Here is an 18,871-nt window from a genome sequence, read left to right as displayed (position 1 = left end):
GAGCCAGGCTGCAACGACGCTCGCATGAAAATCGCAGCGCCGATCTGGCGCCTGGTCATCGAGAACATGTCAGATCGATTTGCTCCACGATGCATACAAATCGAACGGATCGTGACGACCACAGACGAGATACGAGTACAGTTTCTTTGTCCAGTTCGCGCGAGTTTCGCACCATGTTTACTTCCTTGAAATATTTTATAGATTCGTTACCGATCGTCATCGATATTTTCTACAGTCACAAAGTTTTACTCTTTGATCTAGATCCTTACCAATCGGTAGCGACTGGACACGCAATTCAATTAAATGATATTCTCCATTTTCGTAAAATGCACCGTCGATATGGTACCGAGGAAGGTATATCTACACAGGGTGTTCGGTAAAAATGCGTATTTGCTTTTATTGAAAAAAAAGAAGGTGTCTCCGTGTAAGTGTCTGCGGTGGTGTCGCGTGTCGGACATAAATTGTCGATCGAGAAGTGTGTGCTTTTAAGCCCGCGATCACGATCGTGGCGACGCGATTACTCGATCGTCGGTATTACAGCGACAAACGTATTCGCGCGTTATCGATACGACGAAGAACGATACCATCGCGCTAAGTCTCGATTAGGTATCGATCGAATCACGATCGTTCCCGCGATCGAATAATTGGCCGATCAATCACACCAGCCTCAACGGGAAAATTCGTTCCTACTATATTTATAGATATACATATACATACATACACTTTACATTTATAATATATTATATACCTACGGCTCGCTGTGTCTCGAGAACAAACGTCACCCATCATGGCACATCGTACCTAAAACGTGTCCCATTCCGGTGTATCTCCGCATGGAAGGATCGCTATCGTTAAACGATCGTTTGCTATGTTCAAAATACGAGGTCGACTGGGCACCGACGCGACGACAGCGACAGCAAAAAACGATTGTTTCCCTCGTCAACGACGTTCTCAGCGTCGTACCGCGGTGACTGCCCTAGTCTATTGCTATACTTTTACTTTTCTTTCACGCTTTCGCAACGATCGTTCTCAACAACTACAAGCGCAACACCGTTGTCGAAGTTTCACGCACATCGACCGTGGCAGTATTACAATGTTGTTCGTCGGTGATTGGCTCGATGCAAAAACAACGGAGTTTTCGTTGAAGAACTTAAAAAAAAAAAAAGAAAGAAAGAAAGAAGAAAAAACATCGAGTACAATAAAGTTTCTTTTAGTATAATTCGGTCGTGCGATAGGTTAGCCAACCTAGCTCCGTAACAATTGTATCGACGCGAACGTTTAATGCTCTTGTTCGTCGTCCGGTACAGTTCGATAGCTCGACTAAAATCTTAACTGAGGGGGCTAAGGGGCCAACGCACGTGGTAACTTCCCTCGCGAAGGGGAGTCCCAGGATTCGCGCAGATGACGCTACTCTCGCGTTCGATTCAAATCAACAGACAAATTGCGGTTAACAATCGACGAATGATATCTTATTGTCTGACCGTGCAATATGCGACTCAAAGTTGAGCACTTTGACTACTCTCACACAGTAAACGCTCGCAATTGTCAGAAGTAGTGATTCTTTAATTCCTCAGAGCTGATACGATTCATCGTCAGCCTTTAATCGCGATTACAGATTTACAATTAATCATGTAAATCTGAATTACAAATTGCTCAACTTCGGTGCGTTTCCCTAAACTCAGATGACGCTGGTTTCTCGTTCCCGATACGGACTCCCCCGTTAACTCTGCTTCAAGCCAACACAAATAGAGGGGGGCGAGGGAGTGGATGCATCTAAGCTTTAGCGTCGAGAGAAATCAATTCGCGGCGATGACTGCGGCGGCCGCCGAGGACGACGACGACGACGACGATGATTTCTTCTTCAGAACGATGTCCTTGATGTTGAGATTGACCTTCTCCTTGCGTGGCGGCGGCACGGACTGCAGACAAAACCTCTTGAAGGCTTCCAGCTCGCGCTCGACGTCGTCCATCTCTCCGTCCTCGAGGTCTATATCTTTGGGCGTGAATACGCTCTCTGCAAAAGACACGGTCTGAATACTAGAAGTCGGTGGTTCCTAGATTGGGTAATAGGTTCGGGGGTGGGTGGGGTAGGGAAGAATCTGCTGTGCATACAATTCTGTACTAGTCTTTAGAGTGTCGTTTAGCCAAGGTACTGCCTGAGTATGGGTATGCGAGAACGAGAACGGAAGATTTGGGGGTAGAAAGTAGCACCGAAAGCGTTTTACATCTCGAGAGGAAGAGTCTCGGTGGAAAAGAAGCTAAACAGACGAAACAAAAAACGGGACATAGATCCACGTGAGAGATGTGAGAGAGAGAGAGAGAGAGAGAGAGAGAGAGAGAGAGAGAGAGAGAGCGACGAGTCTGACTGTGTGTATAATCCATACGCATGCAGCATTTTGGGTAACGTCAGCAACCGACAGGGAAAAAGAGAGTATAACGTTCGGAAAAAAATAAATTCTTTTTTTATTGATACGTGTGATCAGCAGATCGAAAAAAAAATATATATATATACCACATATATACACCATATATATATGTATGTATGTTTATGTGTGTATATATCGCAATCGACTCGGCGTAGAATCGTAGTAAAATTTCACCTATATTGTACTCGGTCAATATCACAATGAGACTTTCAGGTAGGTAGGCAAACTCTCGCTGTCACGGTAAATCGAATCTTGGCAAAGCGTGACTATTTTCTTTTCTTTTCTTTTCTCGAGTGGCCTACGTATCTTTTCTTTATCATTCCTTTCTCTTTCCACATGTCGACTCGATACACTTTTTATTCAATGATAAACTGCCGTCGCTCGTACAACATCTAATGATCTAATCGAGACAGGTCTTTAAACGTCATGCTTCCGTCGTGTGTGATTCGCGTGCCGGCGACCGTCGTCGACTTTCAAGGAGAAAGAACTAAAAAAAAAGAGGAAGGAAAAGAAAAAAAAACAGGGAGAGATAAATGAGAACATCCCTAGGTGTAGATAGAGAAAGATAGAGAGAGACTACAAGCTAACCTAATCTCGAGTAAATGTAATACATATATGTGTGTATATATATATTGTTTTCTTGGCGGGTTAGTCGGTTCGAGCATTGTTAATGTCTAACGCTTTCGATTCTCTATTTATTTAACACTCCTTGAGAGCTCATTGGAGTTGCAGGACGCTAACTAGCGCCCCTAGCAGAGGAAAGAGTCACTGAGACGCTGCTGGTTCGCGATCTGAATGCGCAGAAGATTATATAAGTTAACAATGGACGGCGAATGATCTTCTGCGCATCTACCTTGCTCATAAGCAACGTTTGGGTGACCTGTTCCTCCTTTGATGGAACTAGTGTCTTCAGAGGATTTGAATCTGAAATTCGTTTCTGCTATAAGAAGTTTTATGATGTTAAACTTCAGGTTGAAACGTTCATCAAAATAAATAAACTACACATGGACTGTCCAATCTAACATATTATGCTTCTAAACAGAAAGATTCGTGTGTACGAAACAGTGGAAAACGTTGTAAATTAAAAATGCTCGAACCAGCTAACTCGTCAAGGTACCTTCGCCTTAACACAAGCAATTAATTCCTATTATATATATATGTATAATATATATGTATATATATATTATATGTTTATAATGTTTAACGCAGAGTGTGATCGCTACGGATTGCATTCGACAGAAAAAGTCACCTGGGCTGGCCGTTAAAACGGGCCGGATGGCACGCGCGGAACAGCGAAAAGAAAATAAAGAAAAGATAGTGCTCACTGGCCAGAGTTTCTTCCGGACAATCCCCAAGAAATTCGTGGCGGTCAATTCGAGGACATCCCGAGTGTATCCGGTATTTGAAAAATGTTTTGACCTAGCCGAGACTTCGTCCTAACGCGGTACACTGCCCTTTCCTGACGGAACGAAACGAAAGAAAAAACTGTCGTCAGTGCGATCAAACCTACTTTCGTCCATAGACTTTGTGTATAACGGACGTTGTTGCGGATAAATTGAATTTTTCACATAATTTTCTTTTTTTCTTTTAAAGAGAAGTAACAAAAAACAATAAACAAAGGAAAAAATATAAAAAAAAAATACGTCTAACACCGGGAGCGAGATATGCAGCCCGGGGGTGTGTTAAGGATAAAACAAAAAAAATGAAAGAAGCAAATTTACATGTTAAACTCTGATTATTGTTGTTTCTCACCAACGAGGTTCCAGTCATCTCCGCATTGTCGCGCGCCAGCGCCGCGTTTTTTCTTTTTCTTGCTCTTCCCAGTGGTGGTGGCCGGTATCGAGGTGTTTATCGCTTCTCTGCCCGTCGTTTTTGCGCTCTGAACGTCCTTGATGCTCGTGTCGGTCCTTACCTTCGTCAGAGTGACGCTGGTTCCTTTCAGGTTGATCCCGTTCTCGGGTATCGGTTGACCGTTGGTCACTTTGCTGATCTGAATGTTAGCTAGACCGTTGAGAGTCGCGCAGTCTGGGTTCAGTCTGCTTCGCAGTTCCGCCAGGCTCGACGGGATGATACCGTTCACGTGCTTCAGGTTTGCGTTCTCCGTCGGTGGTCTGGACGACAGGTCGCCTTTCACTATGTAATCGGGTTTCGGTGGCGATGTCAGGCCTGCGTTGATAGCCTGCTGCAACGCTGGACTCCTGATAGTCACCATACCGTTCTCTGACACTTTTATAATAGCTGCCTGTTGGGTTGGTGGTACTTTCATCGGACCAAACGCTGGGTTCCTTATGGTCACCGTGTTCGTGTTGGGATTGTGAAGGATTCTAGCTGGTTCATCTATGTGATCGTTGGCGAAGGGATCACTGTTTTGCGCCATTGTCTGGTTGACGGTGTTGCCAGAGTTCGGTGCATTTTTGTTCTTCTTCTTCTTTTTCTTGCTGGTGGTGCTTTGGGTCTGTGGCGTTTCTTTAGGCACGTCTGTAATAGGGTACAAGTAATTAGAAAGAATACTAGGCTGATTCGTCATTTGATTAAGATTTTCTCCATTAATGCGCAATACTTACCCTTCTCCGCAGGTTTAGGGAGGAGATCCTGCTTTAATTTCCCAGTATCCACAACGATCACGTTTCCACCCGCCTGAGGACTCGCGTAGCTCGACTGAACGCCACTCATCGGTGCAGCGATGATCGTGGTTTGCTTGGGAGGATTCACAGGCTTGGGAAGCGGTGCTGATCTTATAGGCAAAGGTTTCGCTGGCGCGTCAACCTTCGTTATCGTGATACCTGGTGGTAACTTTAAGTTCTCTATGTTAATCTTGGAATTCGCGCTGATGTCTTTGAACTGACTGCTCAGGGGCGAGTTGACTCGCTCCGTGGAAGCTGGTTGAACCTCTGGTCTTTGTTTGATCGTCATCTGACCTGGCGTCTTGCTCTGCGTCTTCTGATTATCACTCTTCGTTTGCTTGCTCGCGGTATTGGCACTCATACTTTTATTATTTTTAGCAGAATTCAACTGACCGTTTTTATCCTGTTGCTGCCCTTTCGATTTCTTCTGGTTCTCGTTCGTCGTGTTCTGCGACGTCTTCTGAGAAACCGGTGTCTGAGGAGGAGTATTTATTTTAGTCTGTTTCTTGCTAGACACGCTCTGTTGTTGATTCTTGTTTTTGTTCACTGTGTTTTGCTGTAGCACATTCTCCTTGTTCTCCGTGTTCTTCTTATCCTTCTTGGATTTCGTCTTCGTCTCGGTTATACTCTGCTGCTGAAGCTTCTTCTCGTCCACTTGTTTCCCTTTGGGCTTGTCGTTATTTGTTTGCTGCTTCGCGTTCTTGTTATCGCAAATTTTATTCTGGCTCTGTTGCTTCGAATTGTTCGTCTGTTGCAACTTGTTTCCCTGTTGCAACGAGTTGTTGTTATTTGTGTTATTATTGTTATTGTTATTTGCTTTGGTCTTCTTCTTCTTCCCGCTGATGTTCTGGTTCTGTTCGTTTTCCATCTTCGGGAGAGCGACCTCCTTAGTCTGTCCATTCACCAGCGTGAATAAAACCTTATCCTCGGCTGGTGTTTGACCTTTCAGCGTGATCGTGACTGTAGGCTCGGTGCTGTTCGACTCCATGACCCTCTTAATGGTCACGATTTGCGGCTGGGTCTCCGCCTGAACCGGTTTCTTCACCTCTTTCGCTTTCGTCTCCTCCAGTTTCTTCAGCTTCTTCCTCTCCTTCTTCGTCAATTTCTTATCGGTCGAATCAACAGGCAGCGATTTCTCCGCGGTATTGCTCGTGTTTTGCTTGCCGCTCGCGCTGTTGCTGGTCTGCGTTTTGTTCGTTTTATTGCCAACGTCAACTTTGTCATTTTTGGCGACCGTCTTATTCGTTTGGCTAGACACCGCCGTTTTCTCGAGCTTACTGATATTAATACTTTTGTTCTTTAGATTCGTATTCACAGGTGCAGTCTTCGTTTTGCTGTTTATACTACTACTTGTACTACTACTACTGCTGCTACAGCTACTGCTACTAGTGTTACTACTATTGCTATAGACTTCTTGCTTGTCTTTCTTTTTATTACTTAATTGCTTTACAGTCGGCAATGCTACTGGCGGTGACGTAGGTAAAATAGATACTTCGGGTAGATTACACCGAGGTAGCAATCTTTGAGGAACGGGTTTCTGCGGATCTACGACCGTGATCGTAACTTCCGGCGTCTTTTTTTGCAACTCTATCAGTTTCTGTCTTTCCGCCTCTTGTCTGTCTCTTTTAAGCTTCTCCTCCAACTGTAACCAAGGGAAATTCGAATTAATATCGCGTGATAATTATAAACGTTTAATCGTTAAGTAGTTCAGAAATAAATCGCGGTTACCAACCTTCCGTTGCTTCTGTCTGGCCTTCTTCTCAGCCTTCTTATTATTATCCTTCTTCCCATTCTGGTTCCCTTCGATGAATTCGAGCAATTCCTCCAAGTCCCTCTGATCTCGTTGATCAGGTTGCACCGTGGAGGTGGTCGAGACTGGAGTGTTCGATCTAGGCGCCGAATTCGTTATCGCTTTCGTTTCCGTGTTGGGATTCGTCGACAAGGACTCCGACGAGCTCTTCGAAGGACTACACGCGGCTTTACACTTTTTCGCCTTTTTCTTAGTCAACAACTGCCGTAACCTTTCCCTCATTTCATTATAGTTTCGACTAACCGGCGCCACAGAAGCCTGGAAGAAAGAAGAAACGGTGCTTTTAAGCGACGAACGCCAGGATTTATCGTATAAAATAAAAAACAATGACAAAATCCACTTACAACTCCATGCCCAAACACTTCACAGTAACAACAGTCACAATGCCTACTTGAGTCTCTTTGTGCCGAACTACTGGTCGAGCAAGAGTCCTCTTGACTGCTTCCAGAATCCGAACAATCACCGTCTCCGGAACTTACTGAGGGCATAATACGATACTTGTACAATTATAAACATCACTGAGATAGGGAACGCACACTGTTGAATGAATACTGACGGTCATTACACGACACTCGCTTGATGTGCTCGACATTGGCCTGCTTGTGACACGCGTGCGACGAATGGTTGGTGTGCGCGTGAGGTCTATGAGGAGTACCCGTGTTTTTCACCAAATCTGGAAGAAGTCCGTGCGTGTGCGGAGGATGAGCGGTACCTGTTCAAAGATACGTAATTATCGTCCAAATTTGTATGGTTTCAAATTCAAAGCGGAACGATTTATCGCGGACTACCTTGATGTGTTGCGTGATTGTGAGTGGTATTCTGCGTCTGCGTCGTAGAATGTCTCGTCTGTGTTTGAGCAGACTGCGTAGAACCAGTTTTCACTGCTGGTTTATTTGATTCTTGGTTAGTCTTCACGGCGGAAGGTGATACCGGCTTTGGATGATTATTCAATCCAACCATATCAGGTACAGCTAATGACATAATTAAAGTTTACATATCCACGGGAATTTGATTGTAATAGCAAATAAAATTTAAATCTTTCCATAGTTACATTTTGCCAAACAGGGACAAGTATCCCACTTCCGTTTGGAGTTCAACAGACAGGGACAAGGAGGATTCTCCAGGACCTCCCTCTTCCTCTCCGTTATCTCCCTAGCGTGCTGATACACGCATGAACACGGTTGTGGTTCGGACGTTCTCAAATCGGTATCCTCTTGTACGTTCTTCACCTCCTTTCCGTCGCTTTCCGCTTCCACCGTTTCCACCTCCTCCACTTTTTTCTTCACCTGTGTCGCGGAACAATTGGCCGTGTCTTCTGAAAGCGGAGTTCGAAAAATAAGATAGCATTATCTTTATTGAACCTCTGTAGTATTACAAATAAGCTCGATCGCTGCACTCACCTAAAAAACCATTCGTGAGCTGTGGAAAAGGATTTTCTAATGGTAATTCTATATTGTCTGTATCACTTTTATTGACCTGAAAATTAAGCCTGTTAATCGATGATATACTAAACAGAAGAAGATGGATTGCTATCGAAATTCTTACGGTTGGAGACACCGCGGGTCCTATACACATGTGACATTCGCAGCTTTTCCCTTCCTCCGCGTTGTTTTCCAAACACCCACCTTCGTTATGAGCCCTTCAATAAAAAAACGTGCGCGAATTAACATACATATCAAAGAATTTAATTGAACTGGACGTACCTGACAGATCTAATCGCGAATTGAGCTAGATGACACGTCGCGCGCGCGTAATCGAAAAAGTCAGGATCGTCTTGGCCGTTAGCATAAATATCTGTAGCCGTCAGTACGCCGGCTATGTCGGCTAACTTTTGATGTTGAGCTTTATTCCAGTCATCTAACAATATTTGAACTATCTCAATACTCGGGGGCATATTGAGCGAATCCAAACTAAAATCTGGCGTTGGACTTAAAGGCCTACTATCCATTCCACATATACCAACTTTTGCTTGTGACGCAAGCGTCGAAAGTTGACCGTCGACTTCTTGCAATTCGCTAAAATAAAGAGCAATCGCTGTAACCTTGGATTTCTGTGGAAACTTTGTTTTTCATTGTACTTCACGGTTTTATGTCAACATACTTTCCACTATCGGGCGACTTGTTCAACATACGCTGCTCCATAAGTTTCCTAGTCGCTGTAAACAATTCCCACGCCTCCCTTATTTGCCTGAGCCTGGTCATTCGAACTGCTTGTTCTGCACTGAAATTACGCCGCACTTATAAATAGATGAAACGTTTATTCGAATGAATATTCCATGATTAATTATTTTATTGTCTATTCTAGGTTCTATTCTGGGTACTTCGCGCTGTTATCGCTTACTTGTACTTATCCATCCATGGCTCAGTCTCTGGCCACAGGTCTCCGATTACCGTCATCTCGTCGTCAAACGACAAATATCGATGAACGAGGCCTTGGTATTCAGAGCCTTTCAATGGCAAGAGTTTCCTCAACTACGGAACCAAAGCACCCAGTGTTTAAGTATCCGAAGTTGTCACTCGATCAAAATACCAGCGTTTACAATATCAATTTACCTGTCCAATGAACGGCGGCAAATTGTTTTGTACCAACGGGTCGTCGTATACATAAATCTGATATAACTTTTTAATGAAACAATCCCACGACAAATTAAACTTGCACAGATGATCCTTCAAAGGTTTTACTAATTCAGATATTTGCGAAGCCGTCGATATCAACGCGTCGTAATCATCTAAAAGACCTACGCATAGAATACATGAACTGAACATATGTAGCAATCGAATAAAATTAATTTGTTCAAAGAATATACATTTATGGTACCTGTAAGAAAAATTTCTGCTAAGTTATTTACACTACGATCGTGTAGAAGAGCTAACAAACGAACTTTTACTTCTACAACGAATTCCTGTGCCTGACTCACTAGCCTCATAAACAACTGACGAGGATCCCTCTTACACAGTCTGAAAAGAAGTACTACAATCATGTCTGCTTTACTTCAAATCGCGCAGAATGACGTCAACGAATGAGATTGAACTCACTGTAGAACAATGTCGTGCATGTTATCTACAGAAAGCACGCTCTGCTGCAATTGTAAGCTCCCTGATGTATGGGTGGCTTCCAATGCAGCATTGAAAGAGGTTCGTATGTGTTGTCTCAGTTCAGTCCACAGGTTCTGAAACTTCATGGCCTTCTGCAGCTCTTCTCTAAACAGCTCTCTGCAATAATAATAATCAATCCCATTGAGACACGAGTATATCAAATCCTTTTAGTCTGAGAATCCATCCTCCACTAATGCTTCTTTATCATTGTTTAAAAGCAACTTTAATTACCTTTTTGCTTTGAATGTATCACAGGAACATGCCTCCTTCCCTCTGGAAGGACTATCTATACTCAAGCTACTGCTCGAATTATCTACAACAGTCTCCAAGCTTGTCCTCAATGGACTGTGCTCGATGATCTCTGGATCTCTTGCACCCTTGATAAACGCATTAATCGTGCTTTCATCCAAAGTCATGTTCTGAAAGTACAGTGATGTACACGATATAATTTTCCCAAGGTGAAGATGAATACGGTTTGTACAAAGAATTGCAAAGTGTATTTATCCTCGCATTGATTTCAAATGATCACCTAAATGCCTTCCTATGCCATTATTGCTACTGTATATTAATTCCCTTTATTTTTTTCTGCATTACAATCGAATTAACGCATCGAACTTAGACTGTACACGACGTGCACGGAAAATAATTACTGTACAATTCGTTGAATTGTCATTTATATAAAAAAATTCAGATCGAATGGTTAAATAATATAAATTCAATATCGATCCAGTGGTGGCTCCATTGAGAAGATATCAATCGTTTGTAATCGATATCAGCGAGGGTAAGTTTCATGGGTCGTTGGAAGCGGGGAACCATACCGCGACAGGAACGGCGTCCGCGACGACAGGCGACCTGACAGCGTCGTCCCCGTAATCGTCGACAGGATCCACGTCCTGTCGCGTGGGATCGCCGTCAGCGTCGGTGCAGCCATCGCGAGGTGCATCGTCTGCGTGTTTCTTAGCGAGAACGTCACCCATCGCTGCTACGTTGCTTTCACTCGTCCTGTTGCATTGACCGTCCCCGACGTCGCTGCCGCTCATTCTATCACCGCGTGGTGCAACTGGCACACCAAGTGGATCGTACGCGAGTACTCTGAACGGGCTGTACGGCAATCGAAACGTTTTTCCACGGGTTTTACTCCGAACCGCGTAAACACCTAAACCGCATTCAATCAACATTCGCTCAATATGGCGTCTCGCGTGCTCGTCCCGTGGTTCGACGTCGCGACGCGAGGTGACGTGCAACCGCGATTGCGTGTTCGCCAGTAGCGATGGGCTCTCGACCTTTGCGAATTTTCAAACAAAATGAGGTTGACTAAAATGGTTTATGAAGGTTTTAGGAACTTGTTAGACTCACAGAAAATTGAGTTTTTGAGGAAGATTTGGTTGAGTTTTGATTGCGGTTGTTTTTTATTTGGATAGTACCCGTGGCGCCATCAGTGGTAGAAGGCCCAAGCTTGTAGTGAAGATAGTTCCCACTATTGCTGATAGATGGCGCCATTGGCAATATTTTACTAAAAATTAATAAAAATCTCCTGTAAACCCGTGTAGAACGAAATAATTACATTACATGTCCCATTTGATTTAGCATGAAGAGTATATTATTAATATATATTACTTATTTTTTCTCTTCTTTCTTCTCTAACCTAAACCTGCAACAAACTCTAAACAAACTCTTAATTCATATGTGCTAAATATATTACTTTTGTATTGTACTTATTGCAACAAAAAGTTGATCACGAGTCCACAAAAATATAATATTTTATCATTTGAGAATCGTGGAAGAGTACCCTAGCGATCTCTACCAACCAGAAATCGTCAACCATCAACTCTCTGTCGAGCACAGTTGGTAATATTGCGAGATAAGTTTGTGTTGATTTTTGTACTACGTGGTGGGAACCTGGGAACACATCAGACTTGAGATACGTGGACGCAAGATTGTCAGAAAGATGACAACGAATTATTTGGAATTAGATATTAACAAACTGTTTGAGGATTTCACTATTAAAGAGATCGAGGGTATTCAAAAGAAAATTCAACATGAAAGTGACAGAAAGAAAATCGAGCTTAGAACTTTAGTTGGGTAAAGTTCATTTCAGTCGCTTAAAATGATTTATTGCATTATTTCTGTCTATTGTCATTCGTCTGTTTTAACGTTCTTATACTCGTGGGACGTTAGTAAATTATTGCTAATGTAACAAGATTTTTAATGAGCTATATGAATACTTTTGATGACCGATTAAATGCTTTCAGTGAAAGGTATCGAGACCTAATATTGGCAGCCGACACAATTGGGAACATGAAAATAACTTCAGAACGTGTTATTTCAAGGATTATTAACATTGAAGAAAAATTTCGAGAACTGCAGAAAAAATATCTTATTGGTTTTAAAATAGAACCTGTTAAGAATGAAAATGATAGGTATTTCTATAGCTTTTCTTTTGACCAATATTCATTAACTTGTTTTTCTTTAACATCTATTATCTTACAGAAAGATTGAAGGAATTCAAGACTCTGTTATTATTCAAATAAAAATCTTAATGGATATACCGCAATATATTTGGTCCAGCATTGAAAGCAAGAATTTATTATTTGCCACACAGTTGTATTTAGTAGCACAGCATATAAATTACAGTTTGCTATTCGAAGTAGGAAGTGTAGACCTATTAAAAAAATATCAAATTGTTTCCAAACAGTGGGATGTTATTAGCCAGTTTAAAAATATTATATTTAACGAATGTAATAATATATTGCAATCGTTGAATGTATCTGCAGAGGTTGGTATTAATTTAGAAATAAGTATTATATATTGCAATATCGATGATGTTATTTTTATTTCAGAGTGTAGCAAATTCTTTGGCAGCTCTTGTGTTATTAAATGGGTCGTCGTTCTCAAGTTTGTTACAAATGTTAATATGCATGCGCAATCAAGCTATTACATCTGTTATAATGGATGAGAATGACAGCAGTGTTAAAAATAAAATAAAATTATGCATCGAAATATTAATTCAAATGGTCAATTTAATTTATTCTTGCTTCATGAGTAAGTAGATATACATTTATTTATTACTATATTAATACGAATACATGATCTGTATTATAACAAATAATGAATGTTAAACAAATGTACAGATACCACAGATAAATCAGGAGGACTCGTTTTACAGTATATAACAAAAATTCAGGATCAAGACGCGTATTCTATGGTTTCTCAGTTAGACTTCAACCAAGAATTACTGCAGGAATTTCTTCCATCGGTAACGAAACAGCATAAACCTTTCGTTCAAGATACCCCGAAAAATTTGCTTTTACCAGACCTTCAAGAAAGTATTAAATCTTGGCTCCATTGGGTTGCTGAATTTTGCAATCGCGAGGTCACGAAACTTTTAAATCTAATAGTATCCATAAAAGGTTTATACTACGTTCGCGAGGAGGCTGTTAGTATCAATCTACCTGAAAATTGGAATTCAATTTGGGAAGAACTTTCCCTTCCAAGGATAACGTTCTGGGTGGAATTCTTTCAACCTATTATATCTCAAAGGGCGAAAAGTACGTAACGTGAATATAGATTATATAAATCATGTTTCTTTATTTTTTATTAAGAAATCATTTAATATATTTTCAGGTATTATAAATGACAAATGGCTGGAAACTGTTGCTGCGTTAAAGTCTGATATAGCAGAGTTGTTGAACAAAATAGTTCACGATAAATTCGAATATCCAGAGCACGATTTGCGATGGTTCGTTTGGAAAGATTCACCGAGCGATATTCCTCACAAGCTCACCAAGAATGGTGGACTGGACAATAGGAGATCTTTATTGATGAAAACTAAAGGATATTCACCTAACATTCTCAAGTTATGCGAGAACTTCGATTCGAGTTTACACGCGCTGCTTTCGGACCTTGAACAATACTTGTACGAGACCGAGCGCGTGATGTCCATAAAGGAGAATCTGTTATCCACGAATATATCTTTGATCTCCGATACATTCTCGGATCGCGTGGAGATCCAGGAACATTTACAAACGATCAGCACGGATATGATAGAAGATCTCATAAACTTCGTGAAAACTACATGCGTTAATAGCAAACCCGAACATGGTCAGCGCGACATAAATACTATCGTGATGGCAAGATTCCTTTTGGCATTGACGACGTTGAGCTCTAATCTAAACAAGTGTTTTACGCTTTCGAAGGTGTCTGGATTAACCATCACGAACATGAAATGGCAATCCATCTGCGACAAGCTGAAGGAATCGAGCATTTTCGTGTGGACGGTTTGGGCTAGCTTGTACAAAACTAGAGTGAGTCAACACAAACAGAAGTATTTGTCCAAAGAACCGCTCGACGGTTTTCGAATACACTTACTTGTCTCTGAATGGGAGAAAGTGACCATCGAGGAAGAGTCTGGGGAGGGCAAAAGAATTAAATCTGAAATCCTAGTGCCGTATCAACCGTCCATACAACTGCAAAAATTTTTGACTGCGATTAGTAAAGATTTAAATAAAATTATACCTCACACGCTTCCAAAGTAAGTTAGAAATTATATTTGAAATAAATGTATCGGTACTCGTAGTCTTTCCATCACTGGTACATATGATTTTGGTTGCAGGAAAGTGCTCTATGAAATCATAGAGGATGTTACAGTAGAATTATTGAATTACTATGTGAGTGCATCGAGCAATGCAAATCTCTCTCAGAAGCAAGCCTTCCAAGTACTGTTCGATATCAAATATTGCACTTTGCTCATGGTACCGCGAGAGAATAAAACTTTGTGTGATTTGTCCACGAAGGCTTGCGACAGTGTATTGTCTAAAATAGATCCCTTCGATTACGATGTCTTCAATCCGTTCATCCATACTAATGTAAAGAAAAGCGTCCAGAGATCTCTGGTGAGCTTTCAAAGAACTGTAAAATAGTTAATTACAGGACAATCGTACTTCAACTTGTGCTTGTTTCCTAGCTTATTTTAGGGAACCTGGTGCCCCACTTGGAACAGCTTCATTCAATTTTGGGCGCACGAAGCGAATATAATAATAGCGATGGGGTGAAATCAGATTTACCTTCGGTTCTGGCGTTGTGCACTGGTGCACCATGGTTTCCACCTTTGACTGTAACAGCTCCAGCTAGAAGTTTGCCTCTGGTGTGTGTAACGCTTCCAGAAAAAGCACAGGTAGATACGTAAAAGTTTGCAAATTTCTTACTTCCCATCATGCATTCTTGAAACTTTATTTGAATAAATCATTTCGTACGATCATCTCTATCATACGCTTATATAAATTTATTTTATATGTATAAATGCGTCTGTACTCTTAGATTGCCTGAGCATAAGATAGATCGAGCATTCGATTGCGGTAAGAAAACGATATTGCATGTCGCGTTCTTTTTTCACAAAAAAACAGACTAATTTTTTAATACTCGAAGTAATTTTACGTTGCTTGTGTGTTACATATGTAATTGTTCAATGGCATTTGATTATCGTATTTTGAATTGTACGCGATAAGACAGATTGAGTGGTTAAATATGACGTCGATTTTATAGTATTTCATGTGTTAAAGACACTTATTTTTACATTGTAGCGGAAAAAAGTGAGCAACAAAGAAAACACGAAAAGCGATTCTGCTGGAGCCACGATCAAATCTGGAGCAGCTGCATTCTTCGGGGCGATGGGCTCCGACTGGTTTAGCAGTAGTTAATTTATTTATTTCATTCATCGCCATAAAAGTTGTAAATATAATTGAATGTATATATGTCCTAGAAGTATGTTATGTAAATATTATATTATCAAAATTTGCCTTTCCAACAATGCTGTCAGTATTGAATAAAAAGTTTTATACAATCTTTAACACCTTGTTAGTGTCTTTGATCATTTTTGTATTGTTGAATGTCGTGATTGTTAATTTATCTCATCAAAGCAAATTGTTTGTTTGTTTATGATTTTTTTGTACTAGTGGCGCCATCGGTGGGAAAACTCCCAAGCTTGTAATGATAATAATTCTCACTATTTCTGTAAGATGGCGTCACTGATATCTTCATAAAAATTATTACAAATTTATTACGATTCCTTCACGAGAGGGAGCATGTCCTGATATATCAAATTTATAATTTTTATGAATAGTTATTTAATGAGGAAAAATTTATCAACTCTAGTTAATGTCGCCATCTAGCAGAACAGGGAGAACTATTCTTTACCACGAACTTGGGCATTTTCCCACCGATGGCGCCACTGAAATAAACAACGCGCCATCTAGCAGTAATATTGGAAATTATTTTCACTAGAAGCTTGGGCGTATCTCCACCGATGGCGCCACTGGTATCAAAAAAATAGGGATCCCTGCATTACCAAGCATTCGTAGCGTCGTCAGGGATTCGTCACTGCAATTGATGGAAGAAAGGCAGAGATAGAATGCTCTCCAGGAATGGACTAGAAGGAGACAGAGACTGTTGCGACCAGTTACATGTTAGATACTGAGTACAAAGTGTCGAGAGAGAGGGGTAAGTAGCAAAATACGCCAGCGCAGTGTAGTACACGTTTTGGTACTCGGCAAGATGGCCGGATGGGCCCATCTGTGGTGGTATCGGTTGTGAGACGTTCTCATTCCCACTTGAAGAAAAAACAACGATTCGAGACCGTTCAACTTCAGGTGTACCACGGAAACAAGCGGAGTCTCTATATGCATCAAATGGTGAGTCGAAACGCTTTTTATCATTCATTGCGGCTCGCCGAAATACACGCGGATAGGTGCATGCGACGTTTCGCGCGCCGTTTTTCAAACCCTAGCAGACTACCTTTAGGTTTTGCGGTGCGGGTCGTCTGCTATGGGGGAATCGGAGAATCGAAAGTGACGCACAATTCACCAAGGCGCAGTTAAACTCTTGGTGAATTCTTGCTTCTATGGGTGATACGGTTTTCGATCTCCGATCTCACGATTGCGTGAAAATGTTCGAACCTCGAATATGCTTCTGTATATCTCGTGGCGCTTTGTGGTTTAGGAGTTTTTATGAGGAAACCCCCATAAACAGTGGCGTAGCTAAGAGTACGTGTCGTATACGAAGTCTCCCGACTCGATATGGACGATATTGGACCCAGATGTTGGGACAATCGAATTTAGAACATTGTATCGGTTAATTTCTAATTACTTTTACTTTGCAATTTTTATTGGTTCGACACACCAGGGCTTAGAAGTAGTAGCTACACCACTGGCTGTAACCTTAAACGTAGATCGACCACTCGTGGTTCGAGATTCTGATAATAAGGGATCTTTATCGCGCGAAGTTTTTTGTATGTCAAAGGTTGAGGAGTTTAGGGTTAAAACTAAACCGAGAACGTCTTTGCAGTTGCGATAAAACGCAACGGTATACCGTGGACAGTGTTTCTCCAAGTTCCACATTGTTCGATAGTTCGTGTCGTAACAAGTGTGCAATTATATCGAAGAGGGGGTCGCATTGTTCTCTTAGCTTTCTTGGAGACGAAATATTTTCGACGGATTATAATCCGATTGTCGATTTTAATATATTCCATTCATGACACGCAAATATAGGCGTGAAATATTGACACGTCTGCCAGATTAACACTCGTGAAAAATTCCTACTTAATGTTTGTCTTAATACTTATTTTCTTTGATACTTCGTCTTCAATTAATTATTTATTAAGAAAAAGTTCGAATGATATTTGAATTGATTCCACGCACCGGGAGGAAAATCAACGAAAACTCGTATGATTTTTTTACTCTAGAAAAACGACCGAGTTTTAGTTACTATTTTAGTAACGTTGTTTTTCAGCCGAGAAAAATTGAAAACAAATAGATTTTTTTCCGCGAAACGATACAGATGAACTCCAGAGACTCGACGTTGATTTATCGCCAGAGGTCAACACACGATCTTTCTTACCGTTTCGCAAATGGGCAAAGTCGTCGGTGTCGGGTGAAAACAAATGACGGCCAGTTGGACAAAGGCCAGCTGCGCGAGCCACGTTCGGGAAACGATGAAAAAAAAACAACATTTTGCACTTTCGATATCGAGCGAAGAAGGTCGCGATGCGGCAACGTAACGGTTCACCTTTCGTCTGGGAAAGTGGAATGTAAACATTGAACGAAAATTGGTATTACATTCACTGCACAGTCTCTCGTATATCTGCCACGATAATTCGACGTTTCCTGACGGTGGCAGGGACACAATTTATTGTTCGAATGTGTTCGAATGTGTTTGCACTATCGATGTACGAAGTGTCGGCGTACACGGATAGATGGTGCCTTCGTTCCTAAGTAAATAAAAGTAAACAAAGTAGCGGTAGTTAGCAAGGAAAATTTTTGAAATTCCGGTGATTCTAAAGATCCAGTAGTTTAGTGTTTTTCGAAGTTATATAAAGAGATATAGCGAATCCTCGATATAACGCCACTGGGTTCTTATATCGAGGAAACCAGTTTATTCGAAAGATAATGGTTTAGGAAAATTTATCGTTTTTGCGATGTCGTAATGAGAGAGTCATCGATGGGTTGATGAGACATCCTCGTTCGGACTATTTTTAATTATACACAGAATTGGGAATTCTTTTTATTAACATGCAACTAAAAATGCTCCGAACATAGTCGTGTTTGGACTCATTTTCTTTGGAAGGATCTCACCAATCCGATTACAAGTAATTCAATCATAATCAACGCGTTTGCATGTTGTAACATAACCTTCAAATACTCATTTCGCGATTAACAGACAATCTAGTGAATTGCGTCAACTTTCGAGGCACTTTGCGATCGGAAAAGAAGACGATCTATAATTAAAGCGTTGTTTCAACAGTAACCACAAATTAGTAAACTAGATTAGGTTAGGTAGCTTGATTAAAAAAAGGAAAAAGTGTGGAGTCTCAGGACCTGAGGAGTCATACGTATTCTTATTAGACTCGAAAATGTATTTTAGTGT

The 18,871-nt window shown here is 41.2% G+C and overlaps 3 protein-coding genes and 1 long non-coding RNA gene across 11 annotated transcripts in view; 3 read left to right on the top strand and 1 right to left on the bottom strand.

Annotated features, from left to right (window-relative positions):
- Nucleotides 1-372: 372 nt before the first annotated feature.
- Nucleotides 373-11,336, bottom strand: LOC128896332 (uncharacterized). Of its 5 annotated transcripts, XR_008461964.1 has the most exons (19): nucleotides 10,774-11,336; nucleotides 10,187-10,374; nucleotides 9,896-10,072; nucleotides 9,678-9,817; nucleotides 9,413-9,597; nucleotides 9,201-9,331; nucleotides 8,961-9,080; nucleotides 8,564-8,875; nucleotides 8,406-8,499; nucleotides 8,261-8,336; nucleotides 7,912-8,175; nucleotides 7,649-7,831; nucleotides 7,417-7,572; nucleotides 7,205-7,338; nucleotides 6,783-7,118; nucleotides 4,991-6,692; nucleotides 4,179-4,904; nucleotides 3,752-3,885; nucleotides 1,874-2,014 (listed from the first exon to the last, which is right to left on the bottom strand). XR_008461964.1 is itself a non-coding variant. In XM_054159640.1 (18 exons), exons 1-18 carry the CDS (start codon nucleotides 11,131-11,133, stop codon nucleotides 1,797-1,799), a joined length of 5,499 nt encoding a protein of 1,832 aa, XP_054015615.1. In that variant the 5' UTR covers nucleotides 11,134-11,333; the 3' UTR covers nucleotides 373-1,796. The 5 variants fall into 5 exon arrangements, 4 of the variants coding, with proteins under 4 accessions (XP_054015615.1, XP_054015616.1, XP_054015614.1 ...); XM_054159640.1 differs by lacking the exon at nucleotides 3,752-3,885 and having other exon boundaries at nucleotides 373-2,014; nucleotides 7,912-8,172; nucleotides 10,774-11,333; XM_054159641.1 differs by lacking the exon at nucleotides 3,752-3,885 and having other exon boundaries at nucleotides 373-2,014; nucleotides 9,413-9,588; nucleotides 10,774-11,333.
- LOC128896333 (uncharacterized) lies at nucleotides 3,397-9,407 on the top strand. The gene is made up of 3 exons (XR_008461965.1): nucleotides 3,397-3,539; nucleotides 3,636-3,824; nucleotides 9,165-9,407. It is a non-coding gene; the product is annotated as an uncharacterized LOC128896333 (long non-coding RNA).
- A 476-nt stretch (nucleotides 11,337-11,812) lies between the features above and the next one.
- Nucleotides 11,813-15,799, top strand: LOC128887302 (conserved oligomeric Golgi complex subunit 1). 3 transcript variants are annotated; one of them, XM_054143051.1, is made up of 10 exons: nucleotides 11,813-12,037; nucleotides 12,208-12,375; nucleotides 12,446-12,731; nucleotides 12,796-12,997; nucleotides 13,087-13,503; nucleotides 13,580-14,486; nucleotides 14,568-14,847; nucleotides 14,919-15,128; nucleotides 15,272-15,309; nucleotides 15,535-15,675. In XM_054143051.1, exons 1-9 carry the CDS (start codon nucleotides 11,904-11,906, stop codon nucleotides 15,278-15,280), a joined length of 2,613 nt encoding a protein of 870 aa, XP_053999026.1. In that variant the 5' UTR covers nucleotides 11,813-11,903; the 3' UTR covers nucleotides 15,281-15,309; nucleotides 15,535-15,675. The 3 variants fall into 3 exon arrangements, with proteins under 3 accessions (XP_053999026.1, XP_053999017.1, XP_053999033.1); XM_054143042.1 differs by lacking the exon at nucleotides 15,272-15,309 and having other exon boundaries at nucleotides 11,815-12,037; nucleotides 15,535-15,799; XM_054143058.1 differs by lacking the exon at nucleotides 15,272-15,309 and having other exon boundaries at nucleotides 11,991-12,128; nucleotides 15,535-15,799.
- Nucleotides 15,800-16,478: 679 nt separating this feature from the next.
- The window catches only part of LOC128887313 (ras-related protein Rab-32), a 35,900-nt gene continuing 33,507 nt past the window's right edge, over nucleotides 16,479-18,871 (top strand). Inside the window, exon 1 of one of the 2 annotated variants that reach the window (XM_054143101.1) lies at nucleotides 16,479-16,641. In XM_054143101.1, coding sequence (XP_053999076.1) covers nucleotides 16,513-16,641 — 129 coding nt within the window. In that variant the 5' untranslated portion in view covers nucleotides 16,479-16,512. The remainder of the gene's footprint in view (nucleotides 16,642-18,871) is intronic. The other variant, XM_054143119.1, reaches the window with a different exon arrangement.

The sequence above is a fragment of the Hylaeus anthracinus genome, unplaced genomic scaffold (genome assembly GCF_026225885.1).
Source record: "Hylaeus anthracinus isolate JK02 unplaced genomic scaffold, UHH_iyHylAnth1.0_haploid 0, whole genome shotgun sequence".
Taxonomy (NCBI): domain Eukaryota; kingdom Metazoa; phylum Arthropoda; class Insecta; order Hymenoptera; family Colletidae; genus Hylaeus; species Hylaeus anthracinus.
This window is presented reverse-complemented; position numbering and strand designations above follow the sequence as displayed.